Genomic DNA, 22,465 nt, shown 5'->3' with positions numbered 1-22,465 from the left:
GCCTATATTTAATCACCATGAACGACCCTACGCGTGCGAGCAGCGCTCCTCCCGCCAATGACAGCAGATGGGCGAGGAGGACAACTAAACTGACTAATCGTACAAAGTTACTAATCAACCAATCAAAAAAGAAATAGTCTGGGTTATTACTGATGGACTATAGCCTAATAAAAGAACAAACAAAGACATTAAGCTATTTCCTGGTAACATTCCTAGGGCAATTGGGTTATTCCTTGTGAAATTAAATATTAAAAGGCTGGGCATTAATATGGACTTGGTCCCCCCTTTGTTGCTATAACAGCCTCCACTCTTCTGGGAAGGCTTTCCACTAGATGTTGGAACATTGCTGCAGGGACTTGCTTCCATTCAGCCACAAGAGCATTAGTGAGATCAGGCACTGATGTTGGGCGATTAGGCCTGGCTCGTGGTAGGCTTTCCAATTCATCCCAAAGGTGTTCAATGGGGTTGAGGTCAGGGCTCTGTGCAGGCCAGTCAAGTTATTCCACACTGATCTCAACAAAGCATTTCTGTATGGACCTCGCTTTGTGCATGGAGGCATTGTCATGCTGGAACAGGAAAGGGCCTTCCCCAAACTGTTGCCACAAAGTTGGAAGCACATAATCGTCTAGAATGTCATTGTATGCTGTAGTGTTAAGATTTCCCTTCACTGGAACTAAGGGGCCTAGCCCGAACCATGAAAAACAGCCCCAGACCATTATTCTTCCTCCACCAAACTTTACAGTTGGCACTATGCATTTGGGCAGGTAGCGTTCTCCTGGCATCCGCCAAACCCAGATTCGTCCTTCGGACTGCCAGATGGTAAAGAGGGATTCATCACTCCAGAGAACGCGTTTCCACTGCTCTGGAGTCCAATGGCGGCAAGCTTTACACCACTCCAGCCGATGCTTGGCATTGTGCACAGTGATTTTAGGCTTGTGCGCGGCTGCTCGGCCATGGAAACCCATTTCATGAAGCTCCCAACTAACAGTTCTTGTGCTGAAGTTGCTGCTTCCAGAGGCAGTTCGGAAGTTGGTAGTGAGTGTTGCAACCGAGGACAGATTTTTACGTGCTACGCACATCAGCACTCGGCGGTCCCTTCTGTGAGCTTGTGGGGCCTACCATTTCACGGCTGAGCCGTTGTTTCTCCTAGACGTTTCCACTTCCGCTTCACACTTTACAATTACAGCAATTACAGTTGACCAGGGCAGCTCTAGCAGGGCAGAAATTTGACGAACTGATTTGTTGGAAAGGTGGCATCCTATGACACGGTGCCACGTTGAAAGTCACTGAGCTCTTCAGTAAGGCCATTCTACTGCCAATGTTTGTCTATGGAGATTGCATGGCTGTGTGCTCGATGTTATACACCTGTCAGCAACGGGTGTGGCGTAAATAGCCAAATCCACTAATTTGAAGGGGTGTCCACATACTTTTGTATATATAGTGTATAAATGTTTAGCTCATGAGATGTCACATGGCAAATACATTTGAATAATGTGGAATCCTGGTTGCTATTTAAATATGACATTTGAAATGGTGTCAGAACTTAACTGGAAAATGTATCATTGAGATGACACATCGGTGGTTGCACCTCCAAAACCACATTCATTCCATTGAGTTACTTCCTTACTGCCTATGTAGGCTATTTACTTGGAGCGGCTTTGAATTATAGCCTGTGATATGAAAGGTATTTTTGAAAAGTAGCCTAGACACTGTGTGTGCAATACATGGGTGTAGTAGTCCAATGACCAATGGAACTAGGCTGTTGTTTTTGTGACAACCAACGAAACCATCAACAACAAGCAGTTTTTCTCAAGTTTAAGGTATGAGAAACAATATGAATCCACCCCACTGTGACTGATTTCTCAATCAACACTGACAGATGCCCATATATGAGACTGGCTAGACTGGTATACAGTCATTTGGTGTCACAGTGGAAAAGTGCAGAACATACCAACTACATATAAAAAAAAAAAAAATTGTAACTTCGGTATGTGTCCCTTCATCCATCAACACAGACACCAAGGCTGCTTTTACACAGGCAGCCAAATTCAGATATTTTTTCCCCCTAATTGGTCTTTTGACCAATCAGATCAGCTCTGAAAAAGATTGGTTGTGAAAAGATCTGATGGGATTGATCAACAGACCAATTAGAGGAAAAAAATATCTTAGTCTTATGGCTTGGGGGTAGAAGCTGTTGAGAAGTCTTTTGGACCTAGACTTGGCACTCCGGTACCGCTTGCCGTGCGGTAGCAGAGAGAACAGTCTATGACTAGGGTGGCTGGAGTCTTTGACAATTTTGAGGGCTTTCCTCTGACACCGCCTGATACAGAGGTCCTGGATGGCAGGAAGCTTGGCCCCAGTGATGTACTGGGCCGTACGCACTACCCTCTGTAGTTGCCATACCAGGCGGTGATGCAACCAGTCAGGATGCTCTCGATGGTGCAGCTGTAGAATTTTTTGAGGATCTGAGGACCCATGCCAAATCTTTTCAGTCTCCTGAGGGGGAATAGGCTTTGTCGTGCCCTCTTCCTGTGCTTGTGTAGGTGTAATTCAGTGATTTGAAAGCAAATTCCTAGTAGGCATCCACTATATGCTTTCACCTATCATGTATCCTTAGATCAGAGCAGATGAGCGAGAGGATGCGATGAAAGGAAGCCTTTATAGACTATTGAGACGCAATATGAGACGCATCATAGGAGGAAACATAACAGGTTAGTGGGTGGTCCACCAGCTGATCTTGATCTGTACCAACTGAAAGGCTGTGGCCTCACTGATGTGTAACCTGGCCTTCTCAACCTTACAATTCAATTCAATGTGTGTATTATAATAGCACCTAAACGGTCATGTAACAGGCAAACAAAGCCACTGGCAAAGCTACCTGAGCGCTCGAGGCCAAGCCTTTAAACAAAAGCTAAAGCTTCCTATAGCAAAGGTTTCTATGACAGTAAGTACACAAACTACTCCTTGATCCGTCAGGGGGAATGTAATTAGTGACTGGCTTGGTTCCAGATCATTTTTCATGCAACATTAAGAGTTGGCTATACAGCACAAACAGATCTGGGAACAGGCTAAACTGAAGAGGTCTCATGTTGGGGCTTCCCTCTCGAGCCAGCCGTCATTCCAGGGACTGATTTAGGACCAGTTCGGGGCTTCCCTTCCCTTGCTGGAGCCCCAAGCCGTGACAAAAGGCACTTCAGGAACGCATGAGATTAGTGTATATTCTGGTTATATAAATGGATTAGATGTCCAGAGGTGAATAGAGAATCAACTCCAAAGGGGCTTGGTGTTGATTCACAAAGAAAACCCTAAACCCTGGAGAGGGGACCATTTGTGACCACTTCCTGACTATGATGTCAGCGACTGCTTATTGGGTGGGGGAACCAGCCAATTGTGACTGACTATTATCTGATATTTGACTTTGATGGACAGAACCTTTAATTTATGATAAGTGAAGCTTAAGGGCATTGCATGATGTTGTTTCTCTGTTTGTTATTATGACATATGATTATTCACAGGCTGGCTTTAGTGATTCCATACTTAAGATTTAGCTAGTTTGTGGATATTAACTAAAGAAAGAATAGCAAATGTTGCTTTTATTGTTCATATATGTGTAGATGTGTATCTTCAGTTTATCCATGGACAATATTATTTTCACAGGCTGGCAGGATGTATCTGTGCATATATTAAATCAACTCTTCATTTTATCAACTGAAAATAAACTGAAACAAAATATTCTGAAAACCTAAATTGCCCAAACATGGCCAGGTGGAGAGCTTCCACCCCAAGTCCAGCTCCCTAACCCTAACAGCCAGAGTAACATAGAACACCATCGAGCAGTAATACCCTACAACTATGATGGATCTCTATCTCCCATCTACTCCGTGGGTAATCCTACGATGGTGGTTTTCAGTCATGTAATAGTCAGAGCGTCTCCTGACCAATTGGTGTCTGCAGGCGCGCGGCCAGGGCTAGGGAGATGCGTCGTAGCGCCCCCTGGTGCTGGGGGAACTCCTGCTGGACGCGGTGCAGGATGGTGGCCACAGTGTGCAGACGCTCCTCCTGCCGCCGCAACGCAGGCTCCAAGGCTTCGCCGGTGGACAGGGCGCTGTAGCGCCCCTCACGCACCGCTTGGAGCTGCTTGGCCCGGCCCTGGAGGGAGACCAGACGGGCCAGGTTCTAGAGGGAGGGAGAGAGAGGAGAGATGAAGGAGACGGGAGAGCTGGGGAGGGAGGAGAGAGAGAGAGAAAGGGAAGAGAGAGAGAGAGAGAAAGGGAGGATAGAGAGAGAGAGAGAGAGAAAGAACCAGACCGAGGAAGGAAAATAAGGATGGATAAGGGATTTAAAAAGACAAGACATGACATGAAAAGAGATATTCAAATAGCTATGCACAGTGAAAACCACTTCTCAACTATGGATACCAATAAATTGGGCAGGAATAATGTTGAGTGAATGGGTGAATGTGTCAACATCGCATACCCTCTCCTTGGTGTCCTGCAGACAGTGGAAGTCTGAGGTGAGGACAGTTCTGGCGCTGTGGAGCTCTCCCAGGTGCAGCTGTTTGTCCCTCAGACTGCTGCTCAGAATGGCCTGGCCCTGCTGCAGCTCCCTGAGTACCCCATCACACTCCTCCGCTTGCTGTTAGGGTGGGGAGACACACACAACATAGACACACATATTAAGCATATACGTACTGTACATACGCACACCCACCAACACACCAACCGACCCACTTCTCACCGACTCACCCACCCGCCGACCCATCCACTTCCATACACCCACACCCCCCCACCTTCCGTGTGTCCAGTATTTTCCGGCGCACGCCCTGCAGGATGCCGTGGAAGTCGGTGTGTGTGGGCTGCTTGCGGTTGGTGCGTGCCTGAGCCTCACTGCGCATCACGACAGTCTCCCTGCGAGCCACCACTCCCTCCATCTCCCTCAGTAGGCGCTCCTGCTGCTTCATCAGCTGACCGTAGCGCACCTGTAGGGACACACTCACATGGATACTTGATTCTTGCCTCCAGTACAGGGCATTGATTCATTACCCAGTAAAAGCATTGGAGGGGGTGAAACAGGTGTATGAGTGTGTGAGGTGTCCATCTATTTCACATTTAGTGCGCTAAGGAATCTAATCAAACTTTATTTGTATAGGCAGCAACACAATGTTGTAGTGTGCTATATGGGGACATAGTGTATCAGTCTGCAGTAGGAGCGACACAGTAGTGCACTATGTGAAAAATGGTGTGATGTGAGATTTGCTCTTGGTTTCTCCAGTGTGTGTGATGTTACCTCCATGCGGTGGATCTCAGCCCTCATGGTGCGGACGTCTCCCCGGCCCACCTCAGAGTCCACAGCCGACCTGGTCTCTCTCACTAGCTGGCTCTTCTTCTCCCACAGCATGATCTGACGCCTGAAACCCACACACACGCATGCACACACACAAATAAACATGGGTGAAATAAACAAACACACACACACATAACACAAACATGTGAAACACACACGCACGTACACTCGAATGAGGTACAAGATACAGACTGACAGATAGACAGAGGCTCATGTTTCTAAACCGACTACTTGCTACTGTTTGACTCACTCTGACTCCACCAGACTGTTGAACAGCCTGTCCTTCTCCTCCTGGATCCTCTCTAGCTTCATCTGCATCTCAATGGAGTCTCTCTCTGCCTCCTACACACACAACATTACAGAAATACACTGTTATACATGAAGTACAATGGTGTGGAGGCATTTCTATATCTATATGTCATATTTAAGTCTATATACAGTATGTCTAGCATACTGCCCTTCAATTTGGTCAAAAGTATTTGATCTGTTGTAATGGCTAGGTATTATCTGATTAATGTGGTATTTAGTTTCCGGACACAAGAACCAGCCTGTTGATCAGAAATTGCTGTCTGTCTAGACAGAAAAATACCAGTCTGACCTTGAGTCTGTGCAGGAAGTCAGTCTCCATGAGGACGTTGCCCCAGGGCCTGGCGGAGATGCCTGTTCTCACTCAGCAGGGAGTTGAGCTTCAACATGTCCGCCATCAGCTCCTTCATGTGTCTCTCCAGCTCGGCCTGCTCACGCTGCTCCTGTTGTATCATACCTGGATGGGAGGCAGCGGAGAGGTGGGGAGACCAAGGGTTAGGGTGTGTGTGTTGGGGACGGGAGAGTCTGTGTTAGGGTAGGGTCACAAAGACCCACTATAGATTTAGTCTCTATGACCAAGACTGCACATCTTCCACCCCTGAACCATATGTCTGCCTGAACCTAACAAAAATCCAAATGTCACTTTATGCACAACTCAGATCCGGCACCCTCCCTCTAGAGACTAGTAGATTTAAGTGCCTGAAGAGGAGAGAATTTGCCTTCTGTGTGATCTTGGGGAAATCGCAAACGAAATCCATTTTGTGTTTTATTGCGCTCTGTATGACGATCTGAGACATTTTTATTTTATTTTTTATGACAAAAAAAGTATTCTGGTTACAGGACGAGCAGAGGCTTGCGTTTTTGTTTCAGATAGGGTGTGTTTGAGATTGCTCAGTTCGTTCACAATGCCTGGAGGAGAAGGAGAAATGTACTAGATGGTAGCTGTCCTTGCCATGATTATTGTATGCGCATAATTTGCAAAATGTTATTTTATTCTGTAGTGTCTTGTAAGCCCATGTGGGCTGGGCACCGGTAGGTGTATGACACTTTAATAAATCCTATCTATCTCTATATCCACTGAGCGTGTGTTGTAGTCATGGTGCGGATGGAGAGTTGTGTCCGTAGTGTGAGCAGCGCGGTGCTCTGGGCCGTTTCTCCTGGGTCAGTGTGTGTTTACATACTCTCGGTGCGGACTTTCCTCTGCTGTAGGATGGTGCATTGGGTCTGCAGTGTGAGCAGGGCAGCGCTCCGGGCCTGTTTCTCTTGGGTCAGTCTCACTAGTTCCCCCTGCTGCCGCAGCCAGAGCTGCTGCTGCCCCTTGATCTCTCCTCCCACCCCCTCCAGCTGCTTGGTCAGAGTACTGGCCCGGATCTCCAACGGGCCCAGGTCCCGGATCTCCAACGGGCCCAGGTCCCGGATCTCCAACGGGCCCAGGTCCCGGATCTCCAACGGGCCCAGGTCCTTGTGCTGTTGACGTAAGTAGGGATGTGATCAAGACAACATAGATAATCAGGAACCTTTTGAAACGTTTCAAATCGATACTAGCTCCAGTCTTATTCTAGAGGATGGTGCTCTCATAGACATAGAATATCATTTTAGTTCTGTAGGTGGTATCTATTTTAGATTCAGTACCTTTAGTCCTTTATTCTTAGACAGAACTTACACCGGTCAGTGCTCGGTTGTAAGTTAACTCTCACCCCAGTGCTGGCGATGAGCTGCTCGATCTTCTTGTTGTAAACGTTGACGGTGGCCTGCTTGCGCTCGATGACGGTGACACGCTTGGTGATCCTGGCCTCGCTGGCGCTGAGCAGTTGGTTGCGGCGGCTCATCTCCGTCTCCAGCGAGGCGAGGGTGCGAGCCAGACCCTCCAGACGCAGGGTGACGTTACTTCTCTCCAGCGTCACCGCCGCCATTTCGTTCTCTAGGCAGGACAGCTGGGCCTCCTGGTATGGTGAAGAGAGAGGGAGAGACACAGAGTGGTTTGAACACAGAGATACATTGCACTAACAAAGTTTCATATGTAGCATTGTGGTTGGTGTGGTTATCAATTTACCCTTTCATTTTCTTTATCTACACAGGTTATTGAAAAACTAGCTATACCAATGTTCATCTTAAATAACAACCAGATTAAACTCCTTCTGTACTGTAATTCTACAAAGTCTCCCATTCCTAACACATCTCCACAATATTATTGACAATACACTGCAATTTTTTTTTGTAATGGTATGAATTACTTGAAAACTCCCAAAATAAACTTGATGGAAAAAAAGTTACGTGAGCCCCAAATACGACGATCAACGCTCACCTTCTCCCTCTTGTGGGCAGCCATCTTGTCGGTGAGGCGTCGGGAGTACTTGGTGGCCTTGTCGTGGGTGAGATGCTCCTGCATCTTGGACATGATGCGGTCCTCCAGCTCGATGCGCCGCACCCACTCCTTCTCCGTCTGCTTCCTCAGGGAGGACACCTCCATCTGGCGCACCCCACACTCCTGGAGAGAGGGAGGAGAGAGGGGAGGGGGGAGAAGAGAGATGGGGAGATGGGAGGGAGCGGGACAGGGGTTAGAAGTGTTTCATCGTACTATCATACACTTACATGAGTCACGACAACAACAATACAACATTCCAGTCACTTCATATTGAGCAGATAATGCATTCAGAGGAGCCTGCATAGGGAAAGAACAAAATATACACCAAGAAAAACCACAATGGAAGCAAGTCTTTTGACTTCATTGTGTTTATCCTCAATGATTCATTTCAATGTGGGTATTGTTGATTCCACTTGGCTAAAGCAACCTATACGCATTCAAATGTGTCAAATAAAACCAATTCATTCATTCACTCACTGTGTTGACGCGTTGCAGTGTCTGCTCGGTCTCCTGCAGTGTCCTCATGTAGATGCTGTACTGGGCCTTCAGCGCCTCCTGCTGGCTGTGGCTCTGGGAGATCAGCTTCTTGGAGGTGGCGCTGTCCAGCTGGGTCCTGTTCAGTAGTACTGTCAGCAGCTCATTACGCTCCTCCTCCCGCGTGATGGACTTCTTGAAGCCCTCGATCTCGGTGTCTAAAGAGCGGACCTGGTGGGTGGCCGTGCTGGATGGAGGGAGGGAGGGATCGAGGGAGGGGGAGATTGATAGACGTGTACATGGTGGCATCCCACAGGTGTACAGCATGTCCAGTCTCAAGGAGAAAGTTTGAACAGAGCAGACCAGCAGCACTGATGCACAGCAAATACAAATTGTATTGTAAATAGACATTGGACACTGGCCAATGGACATCTTGCCAAAAGTAGTGCATTATATATGGAATATGGTTTCCATTTCAAGTCTATCCAGTGTGTATTCTCTGCCACCGTAGAGCGTCTAGCATGGCAGTGTAGGCCTCGTCTCGTCATGCCCACCAGGCTGCTGTTCTACACTGTGTGGTGAGGTGTGTGTGTGTCACAGGTGGCTGGTGGCATCTTAATTGGGGAGGACGGGCTCATAGTAATGGCTGGAACGGTATAAATGGAATGGTAACCAACACATCAAACACATGGTTCCCATGTGTTTGATACCATTACATTCACTCCATTCCAGCCATTACAGTTTTTTCTGATTGGTTAAGCACATTTTTTGTAACTAATTGGCTATTTTTGCAAAACTCTACACACAAATAAGAAAACCTTTCACCCAATTATCAAAACATTGTAGTTCTCTTGCAAAAGCGAACACAGCTAGATTAACTCTTCACACCTTCTTAAAAATGGTGTTTTATATCAAACAGTAAACACAAGCCATCATCTACTAAGCACACAATGTGCCAACTACACACTGATGGTATGAATACAAAACACATCTGGCTTTTGCTTTCTCTGTGTACAGATGTCAATTTGAGGTCATACTTTTGTCATAGTGTCATCATGGAGTTGTCTCTTCAGAACTGAAAGAAAGGTCAGAGAATGAAAATATTGTATTGAACCAATATTGCAAATGTAAAAGTTGGCTGAGAAAGCCTTCTGTCATCACCTGGGAAGACATGACAGAGTAGACACAAATATTTCAATGTTCACTAACGTTATGAAGTTGAAGACATAATCATTCAGTAGGCCCTCATACATTTGCTTCAAAATGAAATAAGATAGGTACCTATGATGGCTATGCCTATGGGCATAATGTTTCTCATGGCATGCTGCTATCCACTTGAAATTAGCGTGCTTATTCGTTAATATGCTATTATCGCTAGCTAGAAAAGCTATTATCGCTAGCTAGCTGTCAAATGTAAAATTTGCTAACAGCTTAAAATACCAATGTTTTAAATGTTCTCGAATGCCTAAGTTACTAAACCTTACGGTTGCTTTATCACCTCTTCAGCAACATCAACTAATCCTGTAGCTAGTAGTACGAAATTGAATTTGCAAACTAAAAACAGCTACAGACTCACCTCCATTTGTCAGCCAGTCAGGCGTTGCTAGGAAACGATAAACTTCGGTGAAAAATAAGGGGGTAGAGCTTAGTCATTGTATAGAGCCGCCCCTAATGAATATTCATGTTTATTTACATTTGTGGACTATTCAAGCTTTGCAGTACATGGATTTTCAGAGATGAATGAATTTGAACTTTTTAAATATTGCATGGCATGTGAGTGTGGCAGTTAAAATAACTTCAGTATAAGACAAAAAATAGGTTCATTAAAAAAATCTTTATTTCAATCAAGAGCGAATAATTACAAAGCAAGCTGATCTTTTTAAATAATTTGTACCACAATACCATTGCAATTCATAAACGTACAAAATCGATAACAGAAAAGAACAAGGCCTGCTAAATCAACATTTGTAAAAATAAAAAGGCATTACTAACTGTAGGCCCCATGTAGCTCAGTCGGTAGAGCATGGTGTTTGCAACGCCAGGGTTGTGGGTTCGTTTCCCACGGGGGGCCAGTATATATTTTTAAAAAATGTATGCACTAACTGTAAGTCGCTCTGGATAAGAGCGTCTGCTAAATGACTAAAATGTAAAATTTTTGAGAACTTCCTTTAGGGACACCTTGGCTCTCCCAACTAAGAGACATGTTCCAGACAAGCAGTTGTCATGGATGAGGCTCAACAAATATGGCCTTAAAAATCTAAACAATCCATCTATTTCCAGAATCATCAACTCTTATTATATAAATCTGATGTGATATTGATGTCCTCATTCTGTCATTGTACATTGTACTTCAGAAAAACAGACAAAGCTTTACAAAACATTATAATTCCATCCTGGGACTAGGCCTACATTCCGGTCTATAATTATTGGCACCCTTGATAAAAATTAGAAAAAATACTGTATAAAATAAATAATACAATACTGAGCTATATTGTATACTCCAAAACAATTTTGTTTAACAAGTATTTTTTAAATAAAAAAGATAAGGGTCAAAATTATTGGCACCCCTGTTTTCAATAGTCTTAGCACCCTCCCTTTAACCTTAACAAGGATCTGGAAAGATTCTGTTTGGATGAATGGTCCAAGAACCCTCTGTGTTCTGCAATCTTTTATTTTCTTTAAAGGCTCAGTGTCGTTATCCTCACAAAGGTACGGTGCTGGAGTACTGAAAACAGGGGTGGCAATAACTTTGACACCTATCTTTTTGAGAATTGTTTTATGACTTTTTAAACTAAATCCCTTTCTCTGAGCAATTGTGTGAATATACAATAATAGGATTTAACAAAAAAATTGCATGCAATATCGCGCAGTATTTGTATAATTTATGTTAGTATTTTTTGCTCATCTTTATTAAGGGTTCCAATAATAATATTACCAACTGAATAATCGTTAAAAACTAAACTAATTAGAAGTAGTAGGAAAGTGAAAACAAGATATTCCTTCATCAATGACATTCTACAATAGTGCTTTAGTGTCCTGACAAATAAAAGGAACGAATGGCAACACAAATAGGAATTCATGTAAATAAATCCAATGCTAATACTGTGCATTTAAAACTTAACTGCAAAATTAAGAAAACATAACAGTACAGTATAGAAGGTGATTCAGACTTAAATAGTGATGATTTTTGAGACTACAATTATGTTTGAGTTAACAGTTTATTTTCCTAGTATTAATGATGGTTTTGGCAAAGGGCACACTACATATATCATCATTTAGTTTAACTCTATCAAGTGTCCTTTAGCACGTATGGCAAGGGGGCTCATTTCCAAGCATTGGCAACTGTTGATGGCCATTTGAAAATACATACAACTAAAAAAACATATACCACTTCCTACATCATTTGAAAGAATAAATGAAAACCTATGTGGTGCAGAGTACCACAGGAATAGTCTCAACATGTGCCATGGGTATTGTACATGCTAGAGAGAGCATAACACAATAGGACTGCAAATATGTAATACATGCCTGTTGATACTATTGCATTAATAGTGTTTACAAGGAAAAAATAAATCAAAACTTCTGTTTTAGTTGTGCAATACTTGGCATACCCCAATCAACATAATCCATGTGATTGGTTAGGAATAGTTTCCATACAACAAACAATAAAACAGTCCAACAATATGTCAATATAGCCATACATACATTCAACAAAAGATAGGCCCCTTATATACACCTTTTCAGACATACATTTATATATGATATATCTTTACAAGATTATACATATACTATTATTTCTCATTGCTCACCTCCATGTCCTTAGTTAGCAAGGAACTTGCATAGGCATTAGTGAATTAAAGACACGTGTTGCCTACGTAATGACGGCTAACCCTATAGCATTGTTTTCCAGAGAACGATGAGGGGAGGGGCTTCATATAGCTGCTTCCATATAGATATGGACACAGTGATAATTTGCATATAAAGAGATGTTGTGTACAGTTAAGAGGGGAATAGGTAGAACTTTCCCCATTACCACTGATACAGGGTCAGACATTTTCTCATCCCCAAAATGGTTAGGATTTGGGGTGGGGTAATCTGATTCTAGACCTGTGGTAAAGGGTAAATTCTACCTCGAGCAGTAAGAGATGTGGGGGTCACAGCACAAGTGTAAATACTGTTAGTGTTCACCTGGTCACAGATAGTGAGCATTAGGGCACAAAGCATAGGATGCATTTGATGCCTCATGATATGGCAAATAATACATGTGACATTGTCAAAAGTATGCACTCTTGCTTTTAGTGTCAGGCTTCACACACACATGCACACTCTCTTGCAGACACACCTGTACAATAACAAAAGTATAATCTAGCGGTGTCGTGTCTCATTCAACCATTTCTTTTCACTTTAATCTCTTCTCTTGATTTGGGTCCCCAAACAAAAGTTGTTTCCCATCTAGGACATAAGGTGAACGGTGAATGCGATATAATGATGTGTTCATAGGACACTGTGTAACCTTATAACCGCTCCACTTATACCACTAGCCTCTAACCTGCCCCTGTCAAAGGTTGTATCACTGTTACATTTGTGCCATTCTGAGAAAAATCTAATTTTCTAAGTCTGTTCATCCTACACAGATTAAAAAACAGAGCAACAAGTGAGAGATTGTATTTGTAGTGTTTCTCCTTTCTGGTTGGTTGACTGACCTCTGTCTCATTCCATCAGTGAGCTTGTTAAAGGTCAAAGTTCATCTGATGACTGATGAAGTCATCCTGTTCTGCCAGTGACAAAAAATACCCTTGGGTATGGAGCTATTGGAATGTCAATGTGGCAATGGAAGTATTTTTGTATGTCCTTATACACCAATAGGCCTTATACTACTGCAAGGCCCCCTGGCTCCCATTCTAATTCACACATTTCAGGCAAATACTGTAAGCAATCCTTCATATGCCGTTAGTGGCGCCCCCCTCTGTTTCGGAGGGCTCCGTTTCCCTCTGGGTCGTATCGGCTGTGGAGGTGGAGGGCGTTCCAAAAGAGCGGGGGTCCATGGCCGAGTGCATGACGGTCAGCCACAGGTCGTCCATGTTTGGCATGACAAAGATTTTCTATGTCGGAGAGAAGATGGGAGAGATTCAGAGGTGTTACATTTGGATGAAGTATGCTGACATACAGTTTGGACAAAGTACGGTATTACGCACACACAGGCATGCACACACACATACCTGAAACTCCTGGTCCAGTTTCTTCTCGATCCAGTCGGTGACGTGGGCCAGTGTGACCTCTCTCTCTCCCAGTTTGGGCCGAGCCTTCAGCTCCAGGTGGGGTGGACTCCTGAAGCCATACCTGCAGCACACCAATTCAAAACAGAGTCAACAAACACACTAGTGAAACACCAGAGTGTAGATTTAAACTATAACAGATCATGCAGCACTGAGCCATTTGTTATTGTACAGTGTGGGCAAGTTAATGGTAAAGGTTACTCTATAATAAGGCACACAAAATGTCAGTTTTCCAGGGATGTGATCAGTCACAAGCAGAGGGCACAAGTGCATTGCAGAACACCATAAACTAATGCACAACAGTATGCCAACAAGTATTTGATCAGCACCCCTATAATATTATATTAAAGTGTATTCATTATGTATTGGGATGGTATGAATGTGTTGGGGTGTAGCATATCCTGTTGGTGGGCGGAGTTATGAGGTATAACTATATGAAGCTGTTTAGAACATACCATATCCTGTCAGTGGGTGGGGGTGGGATGTTGACGGCCAGCGTGCCTCGGAGCGCCTGTACCTCCACGGTGAGCAGTAGCGGCGTGTTGGACACCTCCTCCATCTTCTTCTTGATGAACTCCGTCTCGGTGGCCTTCTGGAAGTACTTGGACTTGGCGATCTTGTCCACGAAGCGCATGATCTTACTGGGCTGGCGGCCCCCCGTGTATCTAATGGAGAGGAGAGATTTAGGGGTTGAATCCTAAGTACTTTTCGTCGCGCAAATCTACCTTGATTTACGTAAAAGTCTGAATTACGTGAAGGTCTGCATTAAGTTAAAGTCTGGATTACGTGAAAGCAGTACAGAAAGGTACTTTAAAGGTAAACAAGGTAAATAATCAGGGTAAAAGTAAATAGACACTGTAATTAGTCTCACCCCTCCGCTCCAGGGACTTCATTGGTGACCTCTGAAGTATCCTCTTCGTCTGAGGACCCCGCACTGGATGACTCCTCATCACTGTCAGCTAGGCAGTATGTCCGTGGTCTGTACCTGGCACACACACACACACACACACACGATTCAGTATGGATTCGTCCCCATTGTTTTCAGAGGGAGCGGTGACTCTCAGAACTACAATGCCTTTGTTCATATGAGGAAACAAGTGTTTTTCAGTGTTATCTAGACACTTTGAAGTTCTAAGTCCACAAGAATGCTTAAACCACATCAGGAGACCACTTGAGGTCTGGAAGAAAATCATGACAAATTTCGATTTTTGGGTGTAGTTACCTTTCAATTCAAGTGCACAGCAAACAAGAGGCTGTTGGTTTAGCAGTGTTTTTGTCTGTGATGCTAGACTTTGCAAAACAAATACCCACTGGATTGATAAAAATAATGATGATATCATTTTGCCAGGTAAGCATAGGGTACTTTATAGTTAACATTTAACTGAGAAGGTTGTTGGGAAAGCTTTTCCATCTACTAGAAGACTGTTCATTAGCATAATCGCTAATGGCTTACAAAGTGGTAGACCCGCATTTTCGTTGCATCTTCAGAAAGTTGCATTGATGCATTCTGGTCATGTCTCTTATGATAAACTTGGGCAAATTAATTCAATTTCAATACATTTAGTTTTTTTAAATATTGTTGAAGTCCGTTTTAATGCCTGCATTTCGTGAGGGCCCTAATTATCATATTTGGACCAGAATGAGGCTCTCCACTACCCATTGTTCCTGCAATTTTGATTCACCATCTTCATCGAATGTTTTCATAATTTATCTGCATGTAAGCGCCAAAAAGCCTATGAAAATTAGGGAGCCAAATGAACGACTCTCTCACCGATGCGATTCGGTAGGCTACACTGACTGACGAGAGTCACTCACTTTAGCATGACTGCCTGGCAAGCCCCGACATTCTAGGAAAGGAAACCCTTTGGTTTACTTGTCCCGATGCGATACTATGGACGTATAACCACGTTGCATGATTTAAGAATGGCAAAGGGATATAGAGATCGACTTTATTCAGTCAGTTCGACACCTTTGATAAACTAGTAAACACTTGCTGTTCAGTTATCAATCAATGCACAGTTAATAGCCTACATTGCGCCACGACTCCGCGTGGCTGGCTATGTGAAACACGCAAAATAAAATCCATTAATGTGTCAGCAATTAAAATAGGCTAAGTCGTGGATTTCGACTCATTGTTAACACTTACATTACATAGGACATTCAAATTCACGAGCATCACTCTCTCTACCTGCTCATTTTAAAGAAATTCGACTGCAACCAGAGATCAGTATATAATGACGAGATGCTCAAGTCTCCGCCCTAACAATGGGAGTCGTTGTCCCAAACAAGGGAAGACAGGCGACAAGCCTATGTCCAAAATAAGCCCATAGAAACGCATTGGGCCTATTTTGGAAAGAGTTTGGTGAGAGTGAAACCTCTCGCTTCGCCTCTTCCTCTCTGTTGCGTTTCCCTGTCATCGCTCGCTTTGTGACTGACAGGCGCCTATCCTATCAATAGATGTTTAGAAGATGCATATCATTCATTCTAGCGGGAGAGGGCTCCACGGACTAGCGAATTGAAACTTTTAAATGAAAAGTAACCTTGTTAATATGAAGTGGAAAATATAGCCAGCTGAAAATGAGTCTGTAACCAGCTGATTAGCCGACAGCATCAGCCAGGCGCAATGGAAAAGACTGATTGAGTATGGATTGATGCATCCTCTTGAGATCCCCTTTGTTTAAGAGTTCACATGAAGAAACACACAATCTGAACACTGACAAAATGAACCCATTCACAATGTCAGTTAGATGGGATGGAAGCTATATGTAATGAAATGACCACAAAAACAGATTGAAATGGAATGAAAATGGGAACGAGAGAATGCCCCAGAGAAACTCAGCACTCACCAGGTGAAGAACATATCCATGTAAGGGTACGTCCAGGAACAGAAGGAAGGAAAGAAAGAGAAAAGGTAGAGTGCAGCGAAGACGAGTTAAAAGCTAACTGTAGCTAACCCCTGATCCTGTGGAAAGCTAATTCTCTAAATATCATGTGTTCAGAGTAGGAAAACATTGTAAACCTTTGTAACAGCGTAAACCTTTAACAGTTGTTTCAGGAAAGTCTAAATGTCAGTGCAAAATTGTCAACAAAGCAGCGTTTCATAAGGTTAATATCCCACTGGATAGTGAAGAGAAAGTCTCATACTTCCCATACACTGAGTAGGCTACACAAATGTTTACTGTGGGAAACTCCACCCTGTGCAACAACCCTTGAGAGCAATTATGTTCATTAAATGTTTCAAAGTTAAAATACTGTTAACCCTACACCGTAACCCTATAATTAACATTTACAATCAGAGTAGGTCACACACCAGTCAGTGTTGTGTTTAGTGAGGACCGTTCCTTCCCCTTACCCATCCTTGCTGATGTCTCTGATGCGCAGGCCGTCTCCGTCCTTCCCCAGTCTGATCAGGTTCATCTTGGTCTCCAGGGTCATCAGGAAGGAGCCGCTGTACGAAATCTCCAAGTCAAACCAAAGACCTGGGGGAGAGAGAGCGACAGACAGACGTAGGTTAGTGTGAGTGTGTGTGTGTATGGCAGGGGACGACAAGTTTGTGTGGGTGCGTGTCCGTGTGTGTAGTCATAATTTCAGTGTGTGTTTGGAAGAATCACAATGGAGTGGAGGAACACACATCAGATGATCATTTTGACAAACCAAACTACTTGACCCAGCTTTGAACAGTAACCTACCACCATTGACTGTAGCATGAAGACAAATACCAGTGCTGAATAGCAGCGCTTCAGGTAAAGTAAAGTAATTGGAAACTACAGTAAGTGATTAACTTTCCAGATCTGCAGAGCCTAAAAGTTGAGTGGATCTGGCTAAAGGTTCTCAGTCTGTGGCGAATGCTCCAGGTCACTAGCCTTCAGTCTGCCATTCACTTCCCCTTCCTCCCTCGCCCATTCTTCCTCGCTCCCCTGCCGCTTCCCCTCCCCCTAGCATCTCGGACCCCCATGTTCATCCCCCTCTCAAATCTCCCTCCCTCTCTTTCCCTCCATCTTTCTCTCATTGCCTGACAGTTGAAGAGAACCGAAGTGAGGGATACAAAAAGAGAGAAAGAGGGAGAGATCACAGGACCCTTTGAACAGAGGGGAAACAGTTGGACACCGTGCGATACCCCTCATAGCGCTCGTTTGATGTCAGCGGGGCGCTGCTCGCTGCATAAACATGGTTCTCTTCCGAAAGCCCCAGCCCTGCTAATCTGGGTTAGAGAAATCCCCTATCAAGGCCCCGGCCCAAAGCCCCCCTCGCATGGGGCAGGCCTGTGTTCTCCGACAGGGGGCCCATTACACAGCAGCACAGTACGTGAATACACACTAGCACATACACGGTAACACACACACACACACACATCATGGAACTGTACTTTGGGAGAGTGCTACTTTACACCACTAGGGGGCACTCCTGGGTTGATAGATGATGCAGGGGTGTGTGTGTGAGACAAAGAGCAAGAGTGAGACAGAGAGCAAGAGAGAGACAGAGAGAGAGAGAACATACACCACTTCAGAGCAACACAGTAAGACTTCCCACTAACACACCACTTGTACCCCTCCCACAGCAGGAATGATGGGAATTCTAGCCGGCTTGATTAGACAGTCAATCAATAGACGACACATTCGGAAATTATTCAGACCCGTTCACTTTTTCCACATTTTATTACAGCCTTACTCTAAAATTGATTAAATTAATTTCGTTCCTCATCAATCTACTACACTCAATAACCCATAAAGATAAAGTGAAAACAGAAATACCTTATTTACATAAGAATTCAGACCCTTTGCTATGAGACTCGAAATTGAGCTCAGGTGCATCCTCTTTCCATTGATCATCCTTGAGATGTTTCTACAACTTGATTGGAGTCCACCTGTGGTAAATTCAATTGATTGGACATGATTTGGAAAGGCACACACCAGTCTATATAAGGTCCCACAGTTGACAGTGCATGTCAGATCAGAAACCAAGCCATGAGGTCGAAGGAATTGTCTGTAGAGCTCCGAGACAGGATTGTGTCGAGGCACAGATCTGGGGAAGGGTACCAAAAAATGTCAGCAGCATTGAAGGTCCCCAAGAACACAGTGGCCTCAATCATTCTTAAATGGAAGAAGATTTGAACCACCAAGACTCTTCCTAGAGCTGGCCGCCCGGCCAAACTGAGCAATCGGGGGAGAAGAGCCTTGGTCAGGGAGGTGACCAAGAACCCGATGGTCACTCTGACAGAGCTCCAGAGTGCCTCTGTGGAGATGGGAGAACCTTCCAGAAAGACAACCATCTCTGCAGCACTCCACCAATCAGGCCTTTATGGTAGAGTGGCCAGACGGAAGCCACTCCTTAGTAAAAAGCACATGACAGCCCGCTTGGAGTTTGCCAAAAGGCACCTAAAGGACTCTCAGACCATGAGAAACAAGATTCTCTGGTCTGATGAAACCAAGATTGAACTCTTTGGCCTGAATGCCAAAGATTTTTTTTTTTTTACACAAATCAAAATATATTTTATATTTGAGATTCTTCAAATAGACACCCTTTGCCTTGATGACAGCTTTGCACACTCTTGGCATTCTCTCAACCATCTTCATGAGGTAGTCACCTGGAATGCATTTCAAATTAACAGGTCTGCCTTCTTAAAAGTTAATTTGTGGAATTTCTTTCCTTCTTAATGCGTTTGAGCCAATCAGTTGTGTTGTGACAAGGTACGGGGGTATACAGAAGATCGCCCTATTTGATAAAAGACCAAGTCCATATTATGGCAAGAACAGCTCAAATAAGCAAAGAGAAACGGGAAATTTCAAGAACTGAATGTTTCTTCAAGTGCAGTCGCAAACTCCATCAAGCGCTATGATGAAACTGGCTCTCATGAGTATCGCCACAGGAATGGAAGACCCAGAGTTACCTCTGCTGCAGAGGATATGTTCATAGAGTTACCAGCCTCAGAAATTGCAGCCCAAATAAATGCATCACAGAGTTCAAGTCACCGACACATCTCAACATCAACAGTTCAGAGGGGACTGTGTGAATCAGGCCTTCATGGTCAAATTGCTGCAAAGAAACCACTACCAAAGGACACCAATAAGAAGAAGAGACCTGCTTGGGCCAAGAAACACGAGCGATGGACATTAGACCGGTGGAAATGTGTCCTTTGGTCTGGAGTCCAAATTGGAGATTTTTGTTTCCAACCGCTGTGTCTTTGTGAGACGCGGTGTGGGTGAACGGATGATCTCCGCATGTGTAGTTCCCACCGTAAAGCATGGAGGAGGAGGTATTATGTTGTGTGGGTGCTTTGCTGGTGACACTGTCTGTTGTTTATTTAGAATTCAAGGCACACTTAACCAGCATGGCTACCACAGCCTTCTGCAGCGATACGCCATCCCATCTGGTTTGGGCTTAGTGGGACTATCTTTTGTTTTTCAACAGGACAATGACCCAACACACCTCCAGGCTGTGTAAGGGCTATTTTACCAAGAAGGAGAGTGATGGAGTGCTGCATCAGATGATCTGGCCTCCACAATCCCCCGACCTCAACCCAATTGAGATGGTTTGGGATGAGTCGGATGGCAGAGTGAAGGAAAAGCAGCCAACAAGTGCTCAGCATATGTGGGAACTCCTTCAAGACTGTTGGAAAAGCACTCCAGGTGAAGCTGGTTGAGAGAATGCCAAGAGTGTGCAAAGCTGTCATCAAGGCAAAGGGTGGCTGTTTGAAGAATCTCAAATATATATGTTTAACCCTTTTTTGGTTAATACATGATTCCATATGTGTTATTTCATAGTTGTTCATGTCTTCACTATTATTTTACAATGTAGAAAATAGTAAAAATAAAGAAAAACCCTTGAATGAGTAGGTGTCCAAACTTTTGATTGGTAATACATACACACACATTTGCACAAATTTCTAAAAACCTGTTTTTGCTTTGTCATTATGGGGTATTGTGTGTAGATTGATGAGGGGGGAAAAGGCTGTAACGTAACAAAATGTGGAAAAAGTCAAGGGGTCTGAAAACTTTCAGAATGCACTGTACATAGTACACACACGCACACTGGACAATTGGAGACTCCTATCCCCCTCAAAACAGTGAAGCTCTGTACGAGTCTGTAATTGAATAACATACATCCTCTATATAACAGGGTCTTCTTTATCATGGCGTGTCTTAGAACACTGTGTACAGAAAGACAGCTGTATGTCTCCTGTATGGCACTACACTGATTTGAAATGGCAGATGTTAGGCCTACTTACAGTTAGATTAAACTTAATAGCTAGACAGACAAAGTTTAGGTAAACATTTTATTAGCATTGAGTATTATATTAAATTTAAATTAGTATTGTAGGCCAGTTTTTTGAGTGGGTTTTCATCCAAGGTAATGTACCTAGGACTTTATGCTTAAGAGAGAGGAAAATCATAAACAGAGTAACATTTGAGTTGAAAGCCCATAAGCCAGCAAGCCATCAATGTGCTGGGCTGACCTGTAGCCTCACTGTTCTTGTTGCTTTCACAGAAACACAGCAGGTTGAAAAGACTAGGAACTATGCATGAAAAACAACTAGTGACACCATTCGCCTACGGGGTGAACACTCCCAGAGAGAAGGGTTGGAGTAGCTGTGCATCTTTCTCAACACTGTCTTCTCCAAGCCTGAACGCTAGCTGTGCTAAGTGACCACAAGGCAGCCCCCCAGCCCTGTCCACTCAGACCAAATCCCTATGGTGTGTGAGAGAGCCCAGGGACTTGTGGCCCTTGCCTAACCCTGTATGGACCTGAAGGGCCCTGGTGATAATAAGGCTGTGTCCGACAGCGTTAGGGGTTTAGGGAGGGCAGGGCTGTTGGTCTGATAGCGTGGGGAGAGGAGCCCCAAATCGCTAGCTGCGAGAGCAGTATAGAAGGGCCAACTCTGGCTTAATTGGGGTGAGCTGGCCTGGTGAGGAGTCAGAAGAGCGGAGCACTCCCATGCATACAGCCTAGGAGGAAGGAAGGATACGAACGTGAAAGCACGCAGGAAAGTACACACTCTGGCACAAAAGCATACAAGCGAGTGCACGTATGCGCACACACACACACACACAAGCACACAGACAGACAGATGTTAGTTCCACTGCCAGTGAGTTGTATTGATCGTGGTTGCCCAGCAGCTCCAGTAAGGGCAGAAGACAGAGACCTTGAGCTGCCTGGAGGACAGGCAGGCTGCACACCGCAGACTGGGCCTCTCTAACTCTTTTGGATTATACCCACGTTTCTTTAGAATGTAAGCTAGAGGAATCTTTTCCTTTAGAAACATTATAGTTGCATACTCTTGTTCCAATGCAAATGATTCAAACGTTGGTGAATTCTAGCAAATATTTGTCTGTTAACCTGCACATTGCCAGTTCGGGGGGGTGGACTGCAGTGGGGTTGCCTAACATTTGGGTGCGAGATAGTGGGACTCTGTAACCTAGTTGGATCGAACCACCATATTATTGACAACATCTTACATCTTGCAAAACATTACATTGCATAACATCAGGCAATAAAACTGTATTTTCCCAGAACGCTGATTACTCCTTCAACCCATAACAACAACAAAGTGTTTGTGGAAGCCTGGGTCATGTTCATTCTTATTGGAAAAGTGTAAGTAGCCCCTCCCCATTTCACTCAATGCTTTACTGTTTGGTGACTAATGAACATAACCCAGTCCTCCTGAGTGTAGTGGAAGTGCATTCCTCCAACTCTGATCCAACAG

General features: G+C 44.2%; 2 protein-coding genes across 2 annotated transcripts in view; both read right to left on the bottom strand.

Annotated features, from left to right (window-relative positions):
- Positions 1 to 3,576: 3,576 nt before the first annotated feature.
- LOC121533152 (coiled-coil domain-containing protein 40) lies at positions 3,577 to 9,794 on the bottom strand. The gene is given in 13 exon segments (XM_041838959.2): positions 3,577 to 4,176; positions 4,477 to 4,635; positions 4,790 to 4,978; positions 5,287 to 5,407; positions 5,594 to 5,685; positions 5,942 to 5,975; positions 5,977 to 6,106; positions 6,831 to 7,116; positions 7,347 to 7,592; positions 7,955 to 8,137; positions 8,492 to 8,735; positions 8,995 to 9,028; positions 9,770 to 9,794. Coding segments are annotated over 13 exon segments (1,998 nt in total). The 3' UTR covers positions 3,577 to 3,921.
- A 3,343-nt stretch (positions 9,795 to 13,137) lies between these two features.
- LOC123481315 (testis-expressed protein 2-like) overlaps positions 13,138 to 22,465 on the bottom strand; it is a 57,091-nt gene continuing 47,763 nt past the window's right edge. Inside the window, 5 exon segments of the mRNA XM_045209681.1 lie at positions 13,138 to 13,590; positions 13,708 to 13,828; positions 14,220 to 14,429; positions 14,636 to 14,749; positions 17,117 to 17,243. Of these exon segments, the coding sequence (XP_045065616.1) occupies positions 13,429 to 13,590; positions 13,708 to 13,828; positions 14,220 to 14,429; positions 14,636 to 14,749; positions 17,117 to 17,243 (734 nt within the window). The 3' untranslated portion in view covers positions 13,138 to 13,428.

Source organism: Coregonus clupeaformis, chromosome 30 (genome assembly GCF_020615455.1).
Source record: "Coregonus clupeaformis isolate EN_2021a chromosome 30, ASM2061545v1, whole genome shotgun sequence".
NCBI lineage: Eukaryota > Metazoa > Chordata > Actinopteri > Salmoniformes > Salmonidae > Coregonus > Coregonus clupeaformis.
This window is presented reverse-complemented; position numbering and strand designations above follow the sequence as displayed.